Source organism: Oreochromis aureus, linkage group 8, assembly GCF_013358895.1.
Source record: "Oreochromis aureus strain Israel breed Guangdong linkage group 8, ZZ_aureus, whole genome shotgun sequence".
Classification (NCBI taxonomy): Eukaryota; Metazoa; Chordata; class Actinopteri; order Cichliformes; family Cichlidae; genus Oreochromis; species Oreochromis aureus.
The window spans coordinates 22,027,828-22,053,375 of NC_052949.1; the positions used below are offsets into that span (position 1 = coordinate 22,027,828).

At 42.4% G+C, this 25,548-nt stretch overlaps 1 protein-coding gene and 1 long non-coding RNA gene across 2 annotated transcripts; both read right to left on the reverse strand.

Annotated features, from left to right (window-relative positions):
• Nucleotides 1–17,577: 17,577 nt before the first annotated feature.
• Nucleotides 17,578–22,171, reverse strand: foxj1b (forkhead box J1b). The gene is made up of 3 exons (XM_031748804.2): nucleotides 21,957–22,171; nucleotides 21,121–21,783; nucleotides 17,578–20,447 (listed from the first exon to the last, which is right to left on the reverse strand). Exons 2-3 carry the CDS (start codon nucleotides 21,709–21,711, stop codon nucleotides 19,539–19,541), a joined length of 1,500 nt encoding a protein of 499 aa, XP_031604664.1. The 5' UTR covers nucleotides 21,712–21,783; nucleotides 21,957–22,171; the 3' UTR covers nucleotides 17,578–19,538.
• Nucleotides 22,172–23,838: 1,667 nt separating this feature from the next.
• Nucleotides 23,839–24,812, reverse strand: LOC120441460. The gene is made up of 3 exons (XR_005614119.1): nucleotides 24,543–24,812; nucleotides 24,170–24,466; nucleotides 23,839–23,968 (listed from the first exon to the last, which is right to left on the reverse strand). It is a non-coding gene; the product is annotated as an uncharacterized LOC120441460 (long non-coding RNA).
• Between the last annotated feature and the right edge of the window lie 736 nt (nucleotides 24,813–25,548).

Genomic DNA, 25,548 nt, shown 5'->3' on the forward strand with positions numbered 1-25,548 from the left:
AATTCAGCATTTGCCAGAACAGAAAATGATGATTTGGCAGTAAAAAATTGAATGTTGCTATGGATTCATTGTTTACCATAACCGAACCCAATGAAACAGAACATTTTGACAAATGATGTCTAGATAACATGTGACTATCATAGTTAGGCAAACTCTAGTCACATATTGGGACAGTTTGAAATGTAAAATATCTGCAATATGTTAAACCTACTTTAATCAATATTTACTAAACCTTTATGCATTAACTGAGTGCGCACCTTTACACATCATATGCGTAAAATCCATGCGAATATTTTAGGTGTTAACAATATTTTTTGGACTCACCTATTCTTAATGTTTACACTGACTGGATAATTTAGTAAGATTAAGTTGTGGAATTTATTTCGTATTTTTTCTCCAAATCTATACACCAAGTTATGAGATAGACCTGCTCGTATGTGTTATGCCCTCTAGAGGTTAAGCACCACGCCCTTAAACAAGTAAGGTCTGGGTTCACTCAATTAGCGCCCCCCTCAGTTGGTAAGGTAAAATGTAGATTGACCTAACTGGTGGTGAGTGGTAACTAAAGGTTCTTGGCTGTTGCTAGGTAAAGCTGCTCAGTGGGCGATTGCTTTGGTCACTTGCAGATAGACACAGTCATCTGTAGTATGCATGGAAACACTAAGTAATCACTTAGCCGTGGCGAAACTTTAGTGTGATGCAAACCAAATCGAGCATGTTCCACGGAGGAGGTTTTTGGTGTATACCTTTTTGCAACCAATTTTACCTAGAGTCAGGAGCAGCCTCCCTTCTGGAAATAAACATTTCGGTCTAGTGAACAGTAGTTAACTAGGGCTGGGGTGGAGGTCATTGTCCGGGCTCTAGGCTTGCATGACTGGAGGTTTGGCAATTGATTTCACAGCAACTGCCACTGATCTCCAGCAATAACTTGAACCTGGTTGGGAATACTCATTTTTCCAAAGTGACCAGGTGGTTGCCAGGTGGTTGTCAACCAGTCTCTAGCCCTTGTGTGACAAGGACCTAAACTCAGTGAAAACCCCCAAACTCTAAGCAATGAACTGTTAACCCTAATAAACCTGTTTTGACAAAAGTTGATTGGCTTGCATAAATGGAACTTTAACATATTTAAATTTCTTTAGTAGCTAAAGATCTGCAAAATCCATTTGGGCAAGTTTTATCCAGGCCATTTATGAGATAGATTCCACCTAAACCTGACTTCTACATTGGCATCTGTTGATACACAGCCACATGTTTAGGGTTCTTAGCAATGGGGGAAATTTGGAACCAAGTCATCAAACCTGCTTCAAATGTTACCAGCCGTTAGATGGCCATTATCACTCCCATAGATACATGCTAATATATAATCCCAGTGTGAAACTTTAGTATACTGGAGTGAAATATTTCTTCCTTTTCACTGTCACTGTAGTTAATTCACTTTCGTGTTCTAACCTTGAATTACTTCAGTTAATAGAACTTTACATCTTGTCTCAAGATACAATTACATTCCTGTATTCATCTGTTCATCCGCACAACCTTTCCTACCCCCCCGAACTCCTTGCACATAAAGTCTCTCAGTTACCTCCTCTTCCTTTCTCATGCTCCCTACTTTTATTTTCTCCAACTCACATACAACTCTCAGTTGTGCCTCTCATCTTCCCTCTCTTCTTTCTTCACCTCTCGCTCCATCTCCATCTCAGTCTCTCTATTTCTTCCTCTGGCTTCTACCACTTTTTTTCCCTTTACCTTTTCCCAGCGGTGGTCTTGTGCTTTGTTCTCCAGTGGCTAATTTGACTGTTCTACTTGCCAACTTAGCAGCGGGAGCTCTGTGTATGTGTATGTGTGTGCCTGTTGCAATTCTCCCTTGCCAGGTGCTGTTATACAACACTAGTTCTTGTCTCTACACACAAACACATCCCTTGCCAGAACATATACACACATACACGCACCTACAAAACGACAGCCTTTATCACTCTTTCATTCATGCATTTCATTGTTAACATGCATATGTGCAAGCTTTGGCCCTATCAGCTTTCACATGAACTTGAATGATCCTTGAGCTGATTATACTTTATATTGTGTGTCTAATCTCAGCAGAGGTAAAGATGATGATAGGAGGTTTAAATCATATATATGTCCCTTCTTCAGTGTCTCTCTATGTGACAGACAGGTGTGAAGTTAAAGCAAAGCAGCCATTGGTTCCACTGAGCGGAGTCTAATCAGCCATCAAGCATGAGATCCTTAAGTGTCTCTGAAAAGATGGAAGACACACTATTAAAATGCATATGTATCTATCCACAGAGAATGCAAATGCAGAGTGAAATACTAAAGGCCACACACAGATCTAATGACATAAACCCGCGCACACACTGAAAGCTGTCCTGGTGTTCTAGTGGGATGGGTATCAGAGCACATGATGTGCTAACAGCCTGATGTGCTAAGCACATATCCGCACCGAGTCATGCACACGCACAAACACACGTGGATCATATGAGCCTGATGCCTTACTGTCAGAGGCAGGTGTGGTCTCCAAGGACCCAATCAGTTTTAATTAACCCCTTGTGGTTTAGGGCGGGTGGGTGTGGGGTGTGGGAGATGGGGAGAGATAGAACAGCAAGGGTGGAGCGAGAGACAACCAAGTGAGGAGAAATTTGTGCTTGTCATTGCAGGAGACACGGATGACAGATGGGAATTAACAGAGAAAAACAGGAAAAACAATCCACCTCCCCTGGAAAATCCTATTTGCTGATATAGGATGTTTGGATAATGGGCTTCAGTATGTCTTGTTAAGTCGCAGGTCTAGTTTTGCCTGAAAGTGATTTTTGTAAGTTTTAAATACGAGTCTTGGGTTCAATGAGGGTCATGAATATATCTGGAACAATTTTTGCCTAAAATTGATCATATTTCTGTCTTTGTACAAATACAGTATTGTGCAAAAGCCTTGAGTCAGTAATTTATTTATATATATATAAACATACATGGAAATGCAGTATGTAAGGCAAAAATTGAGATTGTATAATTCTAATGAGCTTGAAAGTCAATATTCAGTATGATCATCTTTATTCTTGAACACAGTCTGAACTCTCTCAGGCAGCTTCCTTGTCATGTCTTTAAGTAGTCTTCAGTAAGAGTTCTCCTGGCTTCTTGAAGGACATTCAAAGCACTTCTTTGGATGTTGGCTGCCTTGTGTTCAATTGTCTGTTAAGATGATCCCACACCACGTCAATGATGTTGAGCTCCAGGCTTTGGGAGGCCAATCCATGACTGGTAGTGTTCAATTGTGTGTTTGGCAGTGTGTGATTTCTGACATGCTGATAAACGAAGCTCAAAATCTGATGGTAGTTTTCTGTATTAATAATTCCATCCTTCTTGCAGAAGGATCCTCTTTTCCTTAAGAACAGCTTATTGAAACCACTGAAACCAGGTTTGATGAGGCTTCAGGCTTCATGTCCTGTATCAGGTGCTTGCTGGATCTTTTTTTCTATTTCCTAAAAAAATTGACTTTGAGACACCGATGATCTGCTGGAGAATTAGTTTTTTTAGGACTGCCACTTCTTCTTTTGTCTTTCACTTGTTCAGTTTCCTCAGATTTTTTGAGGACACACTGCACCCCATATCAGCTAACAGCTCTTTGATTGTTGGTTCAAAATTACTATTTTATGTCTCAAATTGTGTTATTGCTGGCATTTTTTCATAGATTCTGTTATAAAATGGGAATAAATTGTTAAAGATTTAAGCTATTTTGAAATTTGTTCTTTGCTAAGACTCTTCAGCTCCCAGTTCTGTGATCTCAGTAAACACATTCCTGGTGAGTTTATTGTCTTCGTTAGTGGTTTCACATCTTTCTAATTCCAAAAAGATGTTCACTTCTGAAATTATGGTTCCTGTTTTTCAAAAGATGTCGTAATCCGCTGCCTGGCAGACAGGTTAGGACCCAAACGCAGGACTCAAAAAGCACAAAGGTAAGTCCAAAAACAGCTTTATTGCTATGCACTCCCAAAAACACGAGATACAAAAACTCACATTCTATTGAAACAAAGAACTAATCAGTTCAGGAAACACAGAAACTCTGAGCACACAAATAGATGGATGACACAACAAAGAACAAAGGGAAACTCAGACAATATACTCACACACGAGATAATGAGGGAACAGGTCAAAGGTGGGAACACAGCTGACATAAATCGAGGTTAACAAGACAAGGAAAGCAAAACTGATACACATGAAGCAGGAGACTATCAAAGCAAAACAGGAAGTAACACACACTGAGCCTCAGACACATGGGCTTGACAGAGGGACAGGAACAAAGGTAGGATGATACCAGCAATCTAAAGCCTAATTAACAAAACTAAGATCAGGAAATACAAATACAGAGCACAGCAGAATGACAACTATAAGACCCACAACCTGGAACACAAACTTAACTAGGGATGCACCGATACCGATACTGGTATCGGGTATCGGGGCCGATACTGTAAAATGTGTGCGTACTCGTACTCGTAAAAGTTAACCGATACCATGAACCGATACTAATGTAGCCCGGATGGGAATTTGGGAGTGGATACTCATAATTCCCATGGACTTAAACGCCACGGTAACATAAGGTGTTCACAGTTGATGTTATGTGATGTAACTCTACCCTGAATGTAATTTGCCCTGTAATATGTCACAAGGTAAATACAGGTAATTAGAGCAATCAAACTGTTATGTTAATCATAAAAGTATTATTTTATGGTATGTAACTCTGAAGGAGTTAAAATATTTTTCAGAGTTCTCATTTTCTGGAGGCCCGTGAAGGTAGCATAAAACGGGACCTGTGTATCTGTTGCAATGGAGGAGGAGAAGAGAACAGCATGGAGAGATGAATGAGGTTAGCTGAACCAAAGTGAGAGACTCGGCTAGTTTTACTGAGGTTAACTAGCACAAAAGAGTGTGTGACTAGAAAGCTGACCGTGTGAGAGCTTCACAACAGAGTGTGGGTGAAGTGACTTTTTGTTTCAACGGTCGCACCACCGTGCTGTGTTTCCAGCTACGATCGCCGAGGCTAAAGGCTAGCCGGACTGCTTGGCTTCGCCAAGGAGGCAGCCGCTATGGACTGTCGGAGAGCTGGACAGTGACTCGCTAACGTGCTGTAGCAGAGACAGCATCGGGTCCGCAGGGAGTGGATTTAGTGTGGGACTGGTGAACGGCGATCTACCGGGCAATGGAACTGTAAGTCAGACTTTTGTGCTCTTACTGGGGAGAAGAGGATTTTTCTCCATCGTCCGGGCGTGAGCAGCAAACAGGCCTGCAACAAGTGTGAATGTGAGTGTGTGGAGCCCATGTGTGAATATTGTGTGTTTAGTGGATTTATATAACGTGTTTTGGAGTGTATATTAGTGAGTCACTTACCAAAAGGTGATAACATAAGTTGGGTTGTTTAATATAATTTGAAAGGGAATTATGTCATTTATACAGTGTATTTCATTTGGTTAAGGAATTGGAATATCATTTGAGTTTAAAAAGGGATGTGTTGTACAGTATTTGTCTCTGCCCTTACGTTCAGTAAACGTTTCGCTTTGGGTTAAAGAGTTGTCTGGGGTGGGTTTCTTTACTACTGGTTAAGTTTAACTTGTGTGTGGTAGAAGTATCGGTTTTTGTACTTGGTATCGGCAAGTACTCAGATCCAAGTATCGGTATCGGATCGGTTTGAAAAAATTGGTATCGTTGCATCCCTAAACTTAACCACATTATAACAAAAGCCTGAATGACAACAATACACAGAACTGTAATATAGGGATAACAAATTAGAAAACTACTAAATATTCCCAAAACTCTGGGTCACAGACCCAGAACCATGACAACAGAGGCCATAAAGCAGGGTTTTGCGTAGGGATTTATAAACTGCTCTGCGAAGATAAAAGTGTCCCTCAGTTTTTTGCTGTTGTTGTTGTTTTGTTTTTCCCAGATCCAACTCATCACATTCAGCTTAAAAAACAACAAGATGGTGAAGGCAAAAATGTTCAGCTCCTGGCCCTACAACTAGATTTCATTAATCAGTAGGTTCATCTTTTATATACAGTCTATAACGTGCAGAGAAAGACACCACAACATGCACAACTGGAAAACCAAACCAAATACCTGCAGCAGACTCGAGCGCTACCCATCATTAGAACTGTTCTTGCTGCTTATGGTAACCCAACATCTGACACGTTATGCTGGCACAGGGAGCCTGATATTGAAACAATGACAACCTGTACTTGCGTGCATCTTTTTCACACACTTCTCAAAGTAACACACCCTCGCTAACACAGTGACCCCACATTCATTATTGACGGGTTTACGGTTTGTGCGACTAAGGCCTGGTAGATAGAGTGTCACTCCACTGTCATTCCTAAACAGATGCTGGTGAGTCAGCATTAAAGAAACCGTTTAGTCATGACTATGACCCTCGCATCTCCTCACAGGTTTGGAGATGCCTGTTTCTTTTTTTTGTCGTTCATATCCTGAGACAAAGAGCTCTGTTATGTGATATAACTACTTGTGATGTAAGTTAGCTTTTAAATCCTCTGATATGCAGATCAAGGATGGAGACATGGTTGGGATAATCTAGATGCGAAATACACTTGCGTGCCCTGTGTGTGTCTTTGTGTGTTTGTCTGAGAACCCACGCATGTGTCTGTCAGAGTGTGTGTGTGCGGCTCCCCTGGCTGAGCCAAATGCTTCACTGCTTCACAAAGCAAATCGCAGCTAATCAAATAAGAGCCCTCAACAGCAGCACAGGGACGAAGGGTGAAGAATGGAAGAACTGTGTGACTGGAGGAGAAGGTGCTGGAGGCTGTCTAGTGGCTGGATAGTAGGCGGGGGTGGATGGACACACACACACACACGTGCCCGCCCACACACACCCACGCTCACACGCACACCTGCATGCAAGTGTGGTTTTTCTCATTTACACACAGGTAAGCGCAAACACATATCCAGTGCCTTTTGTCTGTCTTATCTTTATGTCTTAGCTTCTTAGAATGTCTTCATAACCTTCATTTCCATCATTTCCATGTAAGCGGTCTTGTGGGAGAAAGTTAAAAAACAGTATTTTTTAAAAATGATGATGAATGAGCAACACTTTTCACTAAGTCCAAGGCTTAATGGATGGCCCACAGCATAAATAATTTGTCTTTCTTTTTTTTTACCTTTTTAAATGGATGGAATTGAGAAACTACGGTGGCCCTGAGAGATCAAATGCACTGCAACTTAAGAAAACACCAACACAAGGGAACTAGAAAAAAAGAGTGAGATTTTTGCAGCATTTTTTTTCAAATGCAGCAAATATTCAACTCCCATAATTTTTTTTAAAAATTGTTTGCTTATTTGTTTTTTGGTTGGTTTTTTGTGTGCTTTTTCAGCATTTTTCTTTTGCCTGCTGTCTTTTTTAAGGTGCAGTAAGTTTGACCTCTCAGGGCCACTGTCAGAAACAGTTTCTGGAGGAAGAACTTTCTGGTCAGAACGGTACCTCCAAAAACTTTTTGTGAGCTCCACAACAATCTAACCAGCAGTTTTTCTGGCTGAGAACCTGGCAGAGCAGCAGGCCACATTGAGGAGATTGGTCCAGACTTGTTTTCTGCTCTGCTTCTTGGCACCGCTACCGATGCTGTGTGAGTGGCACAGCTCCAGGACCGTCCTGGCTCGATTTCTACGCTCTCGTCCACGCTCAGCCTCCTGACACGCTGCCCTCTGGCTAGCCCTCTGTGTGTGGGCACGATTGTTGGACCTTGCGAGGGTTCATGCAGTTGTATCTGTGTGACTGGCCTAAGTCTGGGTGTATAATTGTGTGTGTGTGGGGCAGTTGTGTGCCCTCCTCCTGTCTGCCTGTGGGACAAACGGCTGCTCCCTGCGACCACAGAGACCGAAGGCACGGGACAAGAATGTCTTTCTCTGACCAAGTGCTGGATGCCAAGATGCACACACATAAGGCAACAGACATATATGCTGAACCACAGATTTCTTTATTATTCCATTGTGAATATATTCTAATGGTAAATGTGAGTACATTTGTTCTTTAAGGACCTCCAGAAAATGTTACTTGGCACTTTTATTGCTGCCTTAATAACTTAGCTCTGTTCTCCCTTTTTTTTCTTTTAAAGCAGCTGTATGTAACAAAGGAATAACACAAGATATTTGGAAATGCACTCACTGACATTCTTGCAGATTGTTTGATGAAAAGATTAAAAATAAGACCTTTTGTGATAATACTTTTAATATGCAGCAAGTCTCAGGATACTGTTTCGCCTAGATCAGGGGTGTCCAACTCCAGGTCTCAAAGGCCGATGTCCTTCAGGTTTTAGACGTGTCCTTGATCCAACACAGCTTATTTAAGTGGCTAAATGAACTAACCATTTGATTCAGGTATGCTGACCCAGGGTGATATCTAAAGCCTGCAGGACACTGGCCCTTGAGGCCTGGATTTGGACATCCTTGGCCTAAATCAGCACAGAGTCCAGCAAGGCTCTGCTCAAAGAAAAAAATACTTGATGACTAGCATCATTAAATTTTTATAAAGAAACACTGTTTCTGCTCTTGCATTACCTCATTATCTGCTTGCAGTTATTTGTGCATGTTGGGTATAGTTTCCAGAGGGGATGTTTTCTCTACAGCTTGATATTGGTAGCATCCACTCCAGCCTTGTAGCACAGCCTTAGCAACGCTAAAAGCTAGCTGTTTTTGGGCTGGAGAAATGATAGCACTGTACCTCAGAAAGTGTTTTGAAGCTGCTGTCTTTAACTACCAGGTGTCCTTGATCATGTCTGGAGCACATTTGGGATTTTTCTTTCAATATAAAGTGCATTCAATATAAAGTGAATACTTTCACAGCACAGTTTTGTTCTTTCTACCGTCTTGCTAGCTGAGGTTCACATGTGTGCTGACGCTAAAACATAGCTGTGTGTCAGCAAGGGAAAGAAAATGATAACAACAGATTACATAAATTTTACATCTAGTGCAGAATGTTACTCAAGTAGTAAATGTGTTATTTTTTAGTACATTACCCACAAACATTGCTAAAAAAAAGTCATATATTGTTGGTTAAATCACTACAGAGGCTGGAATGAATTTGCACACAAAGTAAAAATTTAAATTCCGTGTCCTACAACAATTCCTTTGTTCCTTTGTTTTTAAAAGCAAAGGGTGACAGCTGAGGATCTATACTATTTTTATATCAGTTCATTGTGTACAAGACTATTCGCTGTTTGTTAGCCTAGGATAAAGACAAGAAAACTTGGAGCAGGTGAATATTGTTCCATTTTTGACAAATTTGAAGTAACTGGAGAAGTGGAGAATAAATGAAGGGTACCAGAGAGATGGCCCTCCACCTGATCCTTCTACCATTCACTGACCCTTAATGGTCTCAGTTAAAAGGTATATGTTAGGAAGCCACTCTTATAAAAGGAAAACAGGTAGACAGGTAGGATATTACGGAGGTCTTAATTTGAAAAGTTGAAAGTTTGGGATTAAATCTCTCTAAATATGTACAAAAGTCAAGAGAGAGGTACAACTGTGAGAGTCTACAGCCATCTGTAAAACATGGTGGAGGCTCTGTCATGGTGTGATGCTGCATATCAGCCTGTGGTGTGGGAGGTCTCGTCAAGATTGTGTGAATGACTGAATGATCCTAAACACACAGTGGAACACTATCAGTCATTATTCTTCAATCTTATTGGTAGTTACCTGCATGGACGTTAGGAAAGGTTTATCTCATGCTATATGCTAATGCTATACATTTCTTACATACCTGCTCCTTTTGACACAATTGGCTGTTTTGATTCACTTTGCATGAGTAAAATACACTGAAAGCAGCACAGTCTGCATTAGGAGACAGGAGAAGGTGCCGTAGGCCACTTTTCTTTGTTGTTACTTTTACGCTTAATTTGCGTCTTCAGGCACCAAAACTACCTGATTAGGTTTAGAAGAAGAACAGAGGTGAACTACAACACTCACCACCTGCTTCAAAGCTCCATTTTCTCAGTTATACAGAAGAGTTACACGTCTCAAAGGAGTCTCCATAAACAGAAGTGGTGCAGGCATTTAATAAACCTTCATTAAAATACATTTCTTTCGACATCACTCTATCATTAAAAAAACGAGTAATATGAATCCATGCATGCACATCACATGCATTTTGTTAACATTCTTATTGATGTTGAGCTGCTTAATACAATGATAATCTTCCAAATGGGAATACAGTTGCAGCACTACACTGGAGTCGCATCCATATCGGGCCTAATTTGCTGATAGAGCCACTGAAGATGTGCGGTATGCGGTGTGGCGGGCATACTGTACTGTCTGTGTTTTTCTCAAGTTCGACCTCACTCATTCTTAGCAACACTGTTGCTGAGAGGCAGTCAAGGATAACAGAGTAAAGAGAAATCTAAACGCTTAGGCCTCCAAGGTTAAGGCACTCTGAACGCTGAAAAGCATAACAGAAGTAATGAAAATGGTTAAAAAAATGCTCCTGCAGCGAATGACTAGTGGAGAGCAGATGATCATAGAAACAGAGGAGAGAAAAAGGCAGTGGAAAAAAAGAATGGGACACATCTGATGTGACATAAGCCCCAAGCATCCCTGATATTATAAGAGCCTCTTTGGCCTTCAAGAACACATATATGTTTTTATATGTTTTCATGATTGCCATCTGCGCGTTGCTGTTGCAGTTGCACTCATTTGCACACCTTTTTTTTTCACATTATGCCCTGAATGAATAAAAATTAGCACATCAAAACTAAAACAACATCTGGGGGGTGGTTTCTGGATGGACGTGTGGAAATACGAGATCCAGTCTTCATTTTCAAGGGAGTAGAGACTCCTCTGGAAAAACTACAACAATAAAGCTTTCATTGAAGGAAAATGTGTTTTTTTTAAAAATCACTTGGAGTAATGATTCTCATCTTATTGTATATAAACAAGACCATTTGGACGCTGCTCAATTATGCATTTGGGTGAATCCTTGATAATCTTTTTCAATAAAAGAACCCCCCCTCCACTTACCCGTGTTACACCTCAGCCCTTTTATTCTAATTTACCATCCGTACTTCCTTTCAAAACGGATCAGGCAATCTAAATGGAACCCTTATTAGCATTTCATGCATAAACAACAGCCTTTTGGAAAGATTATTTAGGTGTATTTCCTCCCTAAGCCCCTCCTCTTGTGTCAAGCCAGGCTGGAGAGGCATTAACAGATGGCCAGACCACTGAATATCACCCCAAGTCTTTTTTTCCCTTATCAATATGTGATGGCCTTGGAAACCAGGGACGGATGACAATTTCCCGCCAGGTCAGAGAGGTGAAGGAGAATCCTAATGAAGATCTTGTATGAATGCATGTGCTTCAGTGCACCACGAGGAAATTTATTTTATCAGTGAGCTCCTTCTCTTATCCGTGCGTGTAATCACTCGTGCACAGGGGTTCCTCGGGGGCTATAAAGCAGCCTTAAGACGTTTTCCCACTGTTGGTTTTTGCTTTGTGGCACAATGAAACCTCTAATTAGGGACCCCCATCATGTGTCTTCTGACTGCTTTCCCCTCCATATAAAGAATAACCGTGTGGTTTTGCACAATGAGCGGGGAGTTGAACCCACTGTCTATGTCAAGCTAGGAGGAGTGCTCTTCAGCAAAGCTGGCTGACCCCGTTTATGCCTGACTTTAATCAGAAGCAGTCCAGAGGGTGCCATGAAGGCAATAAAACACTGACTACACCCTCATCTTGTGTCTGTTCCCTACCGTTGCCCTTCTCCGTGGGCCCACAAGCACACACACACACACACATAGGCGCACTCAGACCGATGCACAGCCTCCCAGAGGGGCACCAAAGAAGAGGTTATAAAGCATTATAAGCCAGGTTAGCCTACAGTGACAGCACGACTTGTTCCTTCTCCTTTCAGCAGGTCCGCATGCTGGGCAGTCCCAGCCTCTCATCCTCCACGCTGAATAGAACCACGGGGCTCTGGCTCCACAGAGATAGTGTTATCTGGGCCACCACGGGGCTCCAATCGCAGCCGTGTACACACACTCCCAGCAGGCAGCACACACATCACCAGGAGTGCAGACAAAGAAGCCCGTGGACCAACACAAACATTGCAGGCGTATAATGTAACGACACACACGGACATGTGCACAGGGTCGCAGACAAACAGAGCCAAATGTGAATTCACACATTTGCACACACATACATAGGGTTGAGCACAATGGATGGCTTTTTCCACTTCACTGTGAAAGTGACACTGATCTTTCCCCTCCTGCTTTCAGGCGGTGATTTTATTGGTATAAACTTGCCTTCGACTCTCATAGTAGCTGCATGTCGATCAGCTGAGGTGATTTTCTCAAATGCGGGGTGGTCACCGGTCACACGCCTCAGCCTTAAATCTGGCCGTAGTCCCCGCTGTTTTAAGGAATCCGAGTTATTCCACCCATTCCTGGAGATCTCCACACATGACCTGTCGCTATTGGGAGCCGTGAGCCAGAGGGATGGAGATAAGCCCATTTTCGCCTTTTACTCCAGCAATTTCAATTAAAAAGAGATTTGAGGTGGAAAAGCACATTTTCATACAGGGCATTCAAACAAAATCCTGGAAAAGGTTGAGATGAGATGTGGTGCTAAGTTATGAGGGCTTTTTCTAACTGCTACAGACGCATCTCTTTCTGGGGAGAATGGGCCGTGTAGTTTTCAACAGGCTTGACTTTATAAATGTGACGCTCCTACTGTCTCCTTCTATAGTTCTTATTTTCACAACACTATTGCCACTATATAATAATATATATCATATATAATACAAATCCCATAAAATAGATGCATATTGATTTGAAGATATACATGCATATGTAGGAATTTTAGCATGAGGCTTTCTTAATTGTGTGTGCACAAAATTGCACATTAGAATGCTTTGTAACAGTACAATGTATTTAATTTCCATAATCATTTGGAGTTGACAAAAGTGTTGATTAGAGAATTGTTGTTTGTCCTCTCATTAAACTAATTTGACCCTGAAACCCACAATCAACACATTTAATTAACTGCAAAGACTGTGAACTTGCTACAAACACAGATGCAATCATTGTACTTTGCATAGCATGCCAGGGACTTATCTTTTTTTAAAACTTTTGAGCTCTTATGCATTAGAGTCCTCAAAGTTGTCCAGCACCTACAGATCATTCGTAATTTCAGGCCTCCAGGGTTCGGAAAACTTAGCCTCATCAATACTATTTTTTAAATGCATTTATAAAGTGTCTAAACGCTGACTCCAGATCAGCTAAATTCACATCTTGTTTCACTAGCAGGTTAATTTCTTTTTCATTTGGCCCAATACTTGATTTATATATAGCATGCTTTGCTCGGTGTATCATGTTAAGCAGTCATTATGGCTATATTAGCAATCCCATGTTAGCATTTAGCCCAGGTCAAATGCTAACGCATGCTTTTAGCACAAGACACCCAGTTTTAAAATCTTTTAGGCCGACTTGGGAGGCTTCAAAGTCTAAGGAAAATCAGAAGAAGCCTTAAAGTCTCTACTTTATGGAATAAAAACAAAAAGGTTATAAAGGATAAACCGATTTTATCTGTTCGCAGCATGAGGTTTCTTATTTTTAGCAATAAAACTGATCCATAAGCATCTACCTAACCTGTATCTTGACTTAAATAAGAGCTAAGTATTCTTTGTGCTGAGATGATCAAACATCTGCACCATCAGACAGCAGCAGGATCTATATGAGTGTCTCCCTTAGAACTGAAGTAGTCGTTCCTTTATTAAAGTGGGCATTCTGCAATCCTCTACAGAACAGAGCTGTTCAGTAGAGACTCCAGAGCTCTGGGTTGGCTTATTTCCCAGTTAGCCACATTTTAATGGGCATCCATACAGGAAGTGATTTGCAGCAACATGGCAGCTCGAGACCACAGACAGTCAATGACATTTAACTGCTGGCAATTTGAAGAGCGCTTGTCCTGTGTTAAAGTTTTCTCATCTTTGAGGCAATTGAAGTGACTGCCACAATGACAGGGAGGGATACTGCTGATTGACATCTGACAGGGTGATAGATACATTCGAGGGTTACCTGGGCAACTGGATTCTGGAAATTCCACCAGTGACAGACCAGCAACAAGAAATATGCTGTGGACATGCTGTGGCTGTGGAACCTAAGAAGAATGGGTGGCTGTAGGTGATGGTAATACCTCCAACCTCATCAGCACCAGCACTGGATTATATTCTAATGGTGAAATTTTTAATACCACAGCTGTTCCAGTATGTTGCTTATACTGGAAAGAACACACTGTTAAGCCTTATTCATAGACCCTTACTGTACAATTAAGGGGAATGTGTAACATAGAATAAGACAGGAAGATAATATGCAGACGTTCATGCACTCAAAGGCCAATCACATGGTAGGAACTCAATAAGTTTAGGCACGTACACATGGTCAAGAATCAGAATGATAAACAAAGGTGATTTTAGTGACTTTGAATGTGACTTGGTTGTTGGTGTCAGCTGATCAACCATCTCTAGGATTTACACAGAATGGTCCAAAAAAGTGTAAATGTCCAGTGAGCGGCAGTTCTGTGGGCAAAAATGCCTTATTGATGCCAGAGGTCAAAGGGAAATGGCTGGACTGCTTCAAGCTAACAGGAAGGCAGCAGTAACTCAAATAACCACTTCCTACAAATCGAGTAGGCGGAAGAACATCTCCAAACATGTCAAACCTTGAAAGCAGATGGGCTACACTTCAGCTAAGATCAGGAAACTTGGGCTACAATTAGAACTGGCTCACCAAAATTGGACAACAGATGATTGGAAATTGTGTTACCTGGTCTGATGAGTCGATTATGTTAGATTGAAAATACAGGGAGTGCAGAATTATTGGGCAAGTTATATTTTTGAGGAATAATGTTATTATTGAACAACAACCATGTTCTCAATGAACCCAAAAAACTCATTAATATCAAAGCTGAATGTTTTTGGAAGTAGTTTTCAGTTTGTTTTTAGTTTTAGCTATTTTAGGGGGATATCTGTGTGTGCAGGTGACTATTACTGTGCATAATTATTAGGCAACTTAACAAAAAACAATATATACCCATTTCAATTATTTATTTTTACCAGTGAAACCAATATAACATCTCCACATTCACAAATATACATTTCTGACATTCAAAAACAAAACAAAAACAAATCAGCGACCAATATAGCCACCTTTCTTTGCAAGGACACTCAAAAGCCTGCCATCCATGGATTCTGTCAGTGTTTTGATCTGTTCACCATCAACATTGCGTGCAGCAGCAACCACAGCCTCCCAGACACTGTTCAGAGAGGTGTACTGTTTTCCCTCCTTGTAAATCTCACATTTGATGATGGACCACAGGTTCTCAATGGGGTTCAGATCAGGTGAACAAGGAGGCCATGTCATTAGTTTTTCTTCTTTTATACCCTTTCTTGCCAGGCACGCTGTGGAGTACTTGGACGCGTGTGATGGAGCATTGTCCTGCATGAAAATCATGTTTTTCTTGAAGGATGCAGACTTCTTCCTGTACCACTGCTTGAAGAAGGTGTCTTCCAGAAACTGGCAGTAGGACTGGGAGTTGAGCTTGACTCCATCCTCAACCCGAAAAGGCCCCACAAGCTCATCTTTGATGATACCAGCCCAAACCAGTACTCCACCTCCACCTTGCTGGCGTCTGAGTCGGACTGGAGCTCTCTGCCCTTTACCAATCCAGCCACGGGCCCATCCATCTGGCCCATCAAGACTCACTCTCATTTCATCAGTCCATAAAACATTAGAAAAATCAGTCTTGAGATATTTCTTGGCCCAGTCTTGACGTTTCAGCTTGTGTGTCTTGTTCAGTGGTGGTCGTCTTTCAGCCTTTCTTACCTTGGCCATGTCTCTGAGTATTGCACACCTTGTGCTTTTGGGCACTCAGTGATATTGCAGCTCTGAAATATGGCCAAACTGGTGGCAAGTGGCATCTTGGCAGCTGCACGCTTGACTTTTCTCAGTTCATGGGCAGTTATTTTGCGCCTTGGTTTTCCACACGCTTCTTGCGACCCTGTTGACTATTTTGAATGAAACGCTTGATTGTTCGATGATCACGCTTCAGAAGCTTTGCAATTTTAAGACTGCTGCATCCCTCTGCAAGATATCTCACTATTTTTGACTTTTCTGAGCCTGTCAAGTCCTTCTTTTGACCCATTTTGCCAAAGGAAAGGAAGTTGCCTAATAATTATGCACACCTGATATAGGGTGTTGATGTCATTAGACCACACCCCTTCTCATTACAGAGATGCACATCACCTAATATGCTTAATTGGTAGTAGGCTTTCGAGCCTATACAGCTTGGAGTAAGACAACATGCATGAAGAGGATGATGTGGACAAAATACTCATTTGCCTAATAATTCTGCACTCCCTGTATGGTGTAAACAACATGAAAGCATGAATCTCTCCTACCTTGTATCAAGTGTTCAGACTGGTGGCAGTAGTGCAGTGCTGTGGGAGTTTATTTTCTTGGCACACGTTAGGCCTCTTAGTACTAACTTGTAAATGCTGCAACCTAACTGAGTATTGTTGTTGACCATGTCCAGTGCTTTATGACCTCAGACTGGTTCCTTGAACTTGACAAATAGTTCACTCTACTCAAATGTCCTCCACAGTCAGCAGATCCCAGTCCATTAGAGCACTTTTGGAATGTGGTGGAACTTTTGTCAATAAGGAATAAAAACTCTGAGAAATGTTTCCAGCACCAATTAAAACAGTTCTGAAGGCAAAAGGGGACCAACCAGGGACTAGCAAGGTGCTTCTCTGCAGTGAGTGCAAATGATGTAAACATACTTTTTTAAATTTATGGGGATGTCATAATAGTTTTTGTTCATAAAACTGATAATTTGCCACTTTTATGACCAAACATATTAGTTTTTTTTTTGGTCTGTTTGGGGTTTTTTGCATTTCAATAACATGACCAATAGTTCCTAGATTGTAAGATAGAGCTTGACCCCTGTTCATCCTATGACCACACTGCAGATTTTTGCTTGATTATTGCATACTGAAAAAAAGCAAGCAAACACTCAAAACTAAATGCAAAACATGGTCAGCTTCATGGGTTACTGGCAGCTGCCTCCCAGAAGGTTTTGCTATCATATTGTTATTAATTTGTATCCTCTTCAACCTCATTTAGAGTTAAAACCACAGTGCCGTTAGCTACTCAGCAAGATGAATGTCTTTTTGAATATTATGTGAAAAAAGGTTGTAAACACACTTTTAACACAATTGTTTAAAAAGTGTGAGTCTAAAGGTTGAATGAGCTATTGTCTTATGTTTGCTGTTCAGGTGTTCATGCTATTATATCTACCTGCGTATGTTTCAAATGCCAGGCAAGTGCAGGCCTGTCTGGACTGATTAATGATAAACCCTGATAGACCTTTTACCTGTTGATTGCACGCACACACACACACATGTACACACACACACCTCTAACTCAAACAATAATCCTGACCACCCTGCTATGTTGCTCACCACCACATGTAGGTGTTTTAAGATATTTCAAGTAAAGGATGATTTCTTTAATTGACACCATTTATTGCATTAAGGCATGATTGCATTTTCAAACAGCTTAAAAAAGGTACAAATGAAATAACATGGTAAGATTAAAGAGGTCATGTCACCCACCATAATGATACAATAAGAAAGTCTGGCCATTAACTGATGAATTTATGCATCTGTCCCTAAACCCTCCTCCAAGATTTCTGATCGGATTTCTTTTAAACAAACCTCACAAATTAAAGAAAAGTAAAACCTACACTAATGTAATCAATAAGGTCAAAAGAATCCATCACCCTGTGATAGAAAACAGAACTCTGAGAAAACTCCAAGTTATCTCCAAATCTTCTCACAAAAGATCCATGTGCTGTGAGGGCACAAGAGATGAGACACGTGGGAAAAATTCAGAAGTACAGCGAGTCCGTACGCCTCTATCATCAGGCTAAAGACTGATTTGAAAATCTTCAGCACAATGTGTTCGTTCCCACCTGATTTAAAAAAAATAGTACATTAGAAAGCAAATACCAGCGTTCTAACAATGCCAGTGACACTGATGTTATTAAATCTGCTCCCTAAAACAATCTCAGCTGCAACTCTGCCAAATGTGGCGCAACAGAACTGAAGCACAACAAATGCTACATCCATTTTAATCCTGGTGGTAGGCGGCCTCTTCACCGTATGTGCTTGGCAGCCTTTCAAAAATGGCGGCTTGGCTGATTTTTAATAACAGAGACGGCCCGGTAGTGGTGGGATGGGTTAATCGTCACAGAAACTCCAATAAGCTGCATATCAACAAATTTGGCGGAATATTGTTTTATAAAAAATCCTGCTATTATATATATAGATATATATATATCTATATATATAAAGGAAAGGAGAACAACAAACAAACTCTTGCCAGTTTGAATTATTGCAGTGTCGAGTTCATTTGCAACACATGCGCATTGTTTTAATCATGTGGTCAGTAAACGTTCGAAAGTATGACTTTAATACCGTAAAAAATTAAACTAAACATCTTGAACATAAGCTGTCTTTCTTTCCTAAAAATTGCTGCCTATCAAAGTGCATAATGTTCCACTTCATGACCCCACCATCTGCTCCGGTTTTAGCATTGCAATACATAACTGTAGACAAATGGCAAATGATCTTGCCTAGCTTCATGCTATATACTTATATATCTATATGTATATATAGATATATATATATATATATATATATTAAATTGACTATATAACAGCATCTTAAACGAATGAGTTCTAATCTCTTACAACAATATATATTTTTTTCCTTCTGTCTCCATTTTTGCTCCTTCATCCTTCATCATCACACAACATCAACAATTGAGATGAATGGCTGATTTCACTGCATGTTAGTTAAAAAAAAGAGTTAATGCTAATGTAGCACAATAGAATCCAGTATGTCAGTCCTGTAGTGACAGTGCTTTCTCAATAAGCTCAGAGGGACGAGCAGCTGCAGTCCGGCCGGGTTCAGCGCTCATCCTCGTATTCAACCTCCACCAAATCCAACTTAAAGGGTGAGAATTTGTCTCTTCTTCATCATCCTTCCTCCTTCTGTTCCTTCTACGCTGTGATATGAGTACATCTGAAAATTGAATTTGGTACGTAAAAGTCTTTCTGTTCTTTTTGTCAGTTCTCTGATTGTTTGAGTATCAGTGCTGCGTCGTGCTGCATGCTGCTCCCTGTAAACTGACAGGGAAGACAATGGAAGTCTATGCCAGGTAATGATCAATAATCATCCAACAAGCTTTAAAGTCTTTTTAAGGGAAGAAAAAGTGACAAATTAAAAATGCAGAGTGCACTGCAGTAGAACTGAGGGGTGGGATATGATTGTAAAATGGGGCTGTAGCTCTAACTTTTATCCTTAAAGATAATACAGACCACATGGACCAGCAATCAGAGAGGTCATTGAATGTAAAAAAAAAAAAAAAAAAAAATCAACAAAAAAATCAAACAGAAGTCAGTGTGGTTAGGGTCAAAGGTCACAGGTAGCTCTCCACTCGTTCCCATGGCTGCATCTCTGTGAAGAAGCCCTCGCACAGGCCGAAGCCCTGATCCAGAGTCAGAGGAATGGCCTGTGCCTCCTCTTTTATCTCCTCCCACGTTTGCAGCATCGCTTCTTCTGGCTGCTCCGGGAAGAGCATGGAGGGCTCGTCGAAATGCTGCAGCTGCAGCTGATGGTGGTGGTGGTGTTGGTGGTGGCTCTGGAGCAAGTGATCTGGGTCCAGCTGTTGCTGCTGTGGCTGCGGATTTGCGTGAGGCACGTGGAGCTCTCCCATGCTGACCGTACACTCCATGGAAGCAGCGCTTAGGTCCATGTAGCCGTAGGATTGGTGATGGAGGTTCATGTGCTGGCTCTGACCCATAACGTCCACTCCTCCACACCACCTCCCCTGCTTGCCCGGCCCAGCGAGCTCCATCTCGCAGCCCAGGGAGCTCAGCGCCGTGTTGATGTCCAGATCTTCAAAGGTGCTGCAGCTACCGCCGAGGACGTCGTCAAACACGGAGGACAGGTCAAAGTCCCCTCTCAGGACGTCTGCATTGTTGGCCTCTGTGGCTAGCAGAGGGGACTCCGTGGCCCTCATAACCTTACTGTTGCTGTTTTTTGAGGGCAGGTGCTTCCGTTTGCCTCCCGCGCCCTGGTAGGGGCAGCTGTTTTGGCTGGCGTGGTAACTCTGAACTAGTTTGCTCTGCCTGTGGGCACTGCCACTGGTTCCGCTGCCGCTGCTGTAGTGGTTGGCAGACATCCTCCTGCGCTTGAAGATGCCATTGACAAACATGTCAGCATACTGAGGATCAATCTGCCAGAAGCCTCCCTTCCCTGGCTCGTCCTTCTGTCTGGGGACCTTCTTGAAACACTTGTTGAGGGACAGGTTGTGACGAATCGAGTTCTGTAACACACACACAGGAACACAACGTGATTTAGCGTGGACCCCACCGGCTTTGAGCAAATTTAAGTCAGTCATGCAAAAAAAACTGAATATGCCACTTTGAGAGGGAGATGGGCAGGTGGGTGTTGGGGAGGTGGGGCGGTGGGGGTGGGCATTGTTGTTGTTTGTATGGGGAAGCAAATGTACCTAATGAGGCTTTCTAGTAACAGGCAGCTCTGTGCATTTCAAACATGATCAGCTGTGCTTAGCTGCCATCTCTCTCAGGAGCCCTCATTAACACGCACGCACACACACAGACACACACACACAGATTGGAGTGCTTTCTCCACCCCATCACCGTTCCCTTCAGACAAAAACCCTGCGAAGAGCACTCTCTAGGAGGATGGAAATTTCAGATGGATTAAAAACACTTGTCATGGAACTCATCAAAGGCAGAAATGAGACACTAATCCTGCAAAGAGACAGAGAAGGGGGGAGGTCTGAGGTTTTCAATTATTATAATTTAAGTTTCCCCCCCACACTGATAAAAGAAAGGCCTCGTCTGATCTCCTGTGGCCTGAATATGCCGTGTGTGGTGGTGACACTGAAGTCAAATTGCTGGCCCTTCTCTCCCTCACTCCACCATTTAGCAGATTCATAAATAATAGAAGAAGAGTTATCCGGTCTCTGTTACCTGCCAGCTGGGCTCCGCGTGTCTGTAGTAGCAGAAATTCTCCGTGATCCAGTTATAAATGGTGGACAGAGTCACTTTGGGCTGCTTGCTGGCCTGCATGGCCATGCAGATGAGAGAGGCGTAGGAATAGGGCGGCTTGACTTTGGGGTTGGTTTTGTAGTCGATCTCCACCGGCGGGCTTGGCTGAATCGGGATCTGCGGGTAGCCGGGCGTGGGGTGCGCGCCGCTAGCAAACCGCGGAGCCGCCGCGGTGGAGTCGCTGCCAGAGGTGACGGGGCTCCCGAGGTACAGAGGCATCCCGGTTGCGGCGGTGTCCCCGGCTGGAGGGCTGGAAGGAGAGTCGGTGCCCGGTCCGGGGAAGCCGAGTCGTTTGATGAAGAGGTGCTGCTGCGAGGACGGACACTCGAGTCCCGCGCCGCTGGGACGCTCCGGGTCTGCGCTGAGGATGGAGAAATTCTGGAGCCAATGGAGGCTGGTGAGGCTGTCGTCAAGGGGGGCAGACTCAGACCCAGAGACGTGATCCTCTGGGTAAGCCGCCAGCCATCTCTCCTTAAACTTGTTGGCGATGTCGGGGCTCGTCAACACCGGCATCCTGGCTTTGTACACGCGGCAGAGGCTGAAGACTGTCAGAGGCTCCTTAAAACTGGCATTTAAAGTTCAGCGCTGTCTCAAGGCGAGAGGAAAAGTAAAGGAAAAGAGCGCAAACACGGTCAGATAAACGGATCAAACCGTGCCTCGCGTAAAGGTGTCGAATGGATAATCAGCAATTAGATATTTGCGAGCATAACACTCAGAATGCGACGAATAAATGTGCTAAAGATGCCCGTTTGACCTACCTGCGATGTAGCCTCGCTGGAGGAGATGCTCCGTGTGTGCACCTGTTGCAGTGAGTCCCTGCCTCTCCTCTCCAAGGACTCAGCGGCGCATCCACTCTCTGCGCAACAAGTGCGGCGGGGAGGGTGGGGGCGAAGAGCATCCAGCAGCCGAGGCAAGCTCACATGGAGGCAAAAAAACCCAAAAACATAACACACAGAAGAGAGGCGGCACTTAGGACAGATCCATGCTACCGATTCGACCGCTCGGCTCTACTGGAGTGTCCGTGGGAGGTCAAAGACGTGAGGAGGTGTAGGGGCTGTGAAATAAGTCTTCGAAAAATCTCCAGGGACTGCCCACTATCCCTTTAAATGCGTTCTGGGGGAGAGATTTCTGATTGGTTGGCTGTATATCCTGGCTTCTCGCCTTTACTTCAGGTCTCTCTCTCTCTCTCTCTCTCTCTCTCTCTAAAAGACGGCCTCAGCAATGACTGTCAGGACACGAGTGGGGTTGGTGCACGCAGACTGCGGTGCAATAAGGTCAGTTTAGTGGTTTCCTGTTTGTCTTTATTCTAGGAAGCAGGCTAAAATTGTGACACCCCCACCCCCACCTCCTGCGCGCGCCTCACACACAGCATCCCCGCCGGCGCTGAAAGAGGCGCGCCACAGGTCCCGCGTGCAGTTTGCACCTGCAAAGAAAGCAGCAGTTAACTGATAAGCTCACGCTTCACGTAGCTTTTTAAATTACAGCTGATACTGTGGTGCTGTCAAGTTTGAAAAGGACACTGTTTAATTGAATCTGGCTTTAACCTGATGTGTGTTACTGGAAATGTTGATATCGATCAACATATCGAGTAAATACAGAGCCAATATTGCAATACAGATACCGATACTTCTAACCTATGATGGCAGCTTATGGGAGAGCAGTGCTGCATGATTTACCAGATGAATCATCATCAGTTTTTCAAATTCTGAACACATTTTAATCACCATTAAATGACTGTGAGTTTTACTTTCCACAATAATTAGTTAATACAACAAAACACACCTTTTAGCTCTTCGTGTATTTTGAAACTGGGCTTTTTGTGATCTAAAATGTTAATATAGAAGCAGTTTGGGTCAGCTTCTGTTGTTTAATTGTGATATGGTCTATAAATCGAATAGACATTACAGCATAAAAAGGATCAGACATTTCTCATAGTGCATGTTTGAGGTATACTTTTTCAAACCCGCCCCCAAGAAAAAGAAAAAATATTTTATTTAATGCAGTTCAGTGGGCTGCATACTGAATTTAGAGGATAGAAACAAGGTATCGATGTTATCATGTATCGATCCAATACCGTGTTGATATCGATACTATTGATATGTGTATCTGTCATCTGTCAACTGCCACTGTTTGATTTCCAGTGTTCTGCTCAGTGATGCATTGCCACAGGTTCAGGGTATTCACTGGACTCTCGTCAGATAGAAAAAATAAATGAATGGTTGTTTTTCTACAGGTTTTGTTTTGCCCTGCAGGGAGTTTAAAATGATTTTTTAAAAAGTTCTGCAAAATATCCACAAAATATTTTTAATACTTTAATCAAGTGGCAGTATAAACCTAGACCCCTAAAGCCTAAAGCCTCATTGATTACTTTATCATTTTATGCATGCATATGTTTAGAGTAAGGTGCATAGAGCTTAAACACACACTGTGAATATTTTAAAATATGTGTGTGTGTGCTGTAGTCATATTCTGCACAGGTTAAAAAACATTACAAACCAATGTTTTTCAACTGTATGCAGAAGAGCATATTTGAATCATGAGGAAACACTGCCTCCCCGTGGATCAATTCTGCATTGCACCTACAAACCAAATACAGGTAGAATGGAAGGAAGAAGGAAAGCACTGATCACTTTCTGTTGGGGTACACTTTTCTCCCCCTTTTTATTGTCACAGGCTCATGGAGTATCATGCAAAACTGTTTTGCAAAATGTGTGAAAGACTGGGACAGGTTGGCATCTTATCTTGCTCTTGAAACATTGGATGCAAGTACCTGGGAATGTGAGGGGAAAAAAACTGTAATTAAACCTTGCATATTACATCATTAATGGCATATTGCATCATTAATGGTCAACAGAGGCAATTTTACCACTGCTGTGGCCTGCATGCATTAATAATTTTCCTTAAATCCTGGGAATATTTTCAACAGTATGCAGAGCCAGCTAAATCTCTTCCTCCTCCTCCTCTGACTTACTTTGGGAACACATCTGCGTGAAGCTTGAACATTTGGAGTCCAGAGGCCGAGAAGAGCTAGCTTTTCATCGTACTGCACCAGCAAGCCCTTCAGGCTCTACAAAGCTTGTAGAGCCTGCGCATGCAGGCCAGGTGACACATCCCTTCAAGGAAGCCTGATTTCTATAATGTTTCCAGGTTTATTTAGGATCTTGACAAAGGGCTTGCTGGTGAGACAGGCAAATGTTTGTACAGCTGTCCTTATTGTTGCCAGGATTCCCACTGTCCCTCAGCAGAACCAAAGCACACATCTCAAGGGCTGAAAGAGATGCAGAAGGCTGGTAGTAATTCCCTGAACTGAAGTCCCCCACTGTGACTCAACAACCCAACATTACCTTTTTTTTGTAGCAGAGGAGACTTTCGTTTTTAACACTGCAGGTCTTCCTGTATCCTTAGAGAGGATCTGTTGTCCTTCTTCTCATGTCCTGTATTATTATGGTACATAAGTCTACATATACACTGATGGAGGCTCATATTAAACATGGCTAAAGCTTTAAATAGTCAGTAATCCCCGTGATTCAAAAATGTATTCTTCACATTTCACTAAACAAATGATTTCAGTTTTTTTTTTCTACCCATTTAATCTATGCCATGCTAAAACTTCCAGTTTCAGACAGTGGACAGACAGAAGTGCTGTATCACTGCACTGCCCAGCATAATATAAATAAGGATCATTTTCATGTGTGAATCACACAAACAATCTAATGATAAAAATATTTAGAAATGATGAAAATGATCTCAGTACTGTAGCTGTAATTTAACTTCAAAGTTTCTTTTTTTAAATACTTCCTTTGACCAGCAGGTGTCTCTCTTTCCACTCTTTGCTCCATCAAACAGCCACAGCTGCTACAAACAAATGTTTACAGTTTACATCCATCCATTCGCTTCCGCTTATCCTTTTTCAGGGCCGTGGGGGGCGCTGGAGCCTATCCCAGCTGTCTTAGGGCGAGGGACAGGGTACACCGTGGACAGGTCGCCAGTCTGTTGCAGCAGGGCTAACACATATACACAGACAACCATATATACTCACATTTACTCTCTTTGGGCAATTTAGAGTTTCCAATTCTTTGGAATGTAAGAGGAACCCGGGGAGAGAACATGCAAACTCCACACAGAAAAACCCCGGCCTGATGGTGGAATTGAACTCGGGACCTTCTTGCTGTGAGGCACCGTGCTGCCCTTACAGTTTACACTTACCCACAATTCCAAGCGGCGTGTGTAATATCAGAAAGCTCGTTTTACACACAGTCTGCACTAAATCTGCTGTTTTAGAAGTATGCTGCCTTTGCACACTCTAATCCGCCCACGTAGTTGCTCTTTATTGCCTTTGACTTAAATGCT

Coding starts and splice junctions, on each gene's coding strand:
- foxj1b (XM_031748804.2), bottom strand. CDS start 21,711: ATGCCGGTGTTGACGAGCCCCGACATCGCCAACAAGTTTAAGGAGAGA. Junction 20,448..21,120: donor ACGCGGAGCCCAGCTGGCAG/GTAACAGAGACC, acceptor TGTGTGTTACAG/AACTCGATTCGTCACAACCT.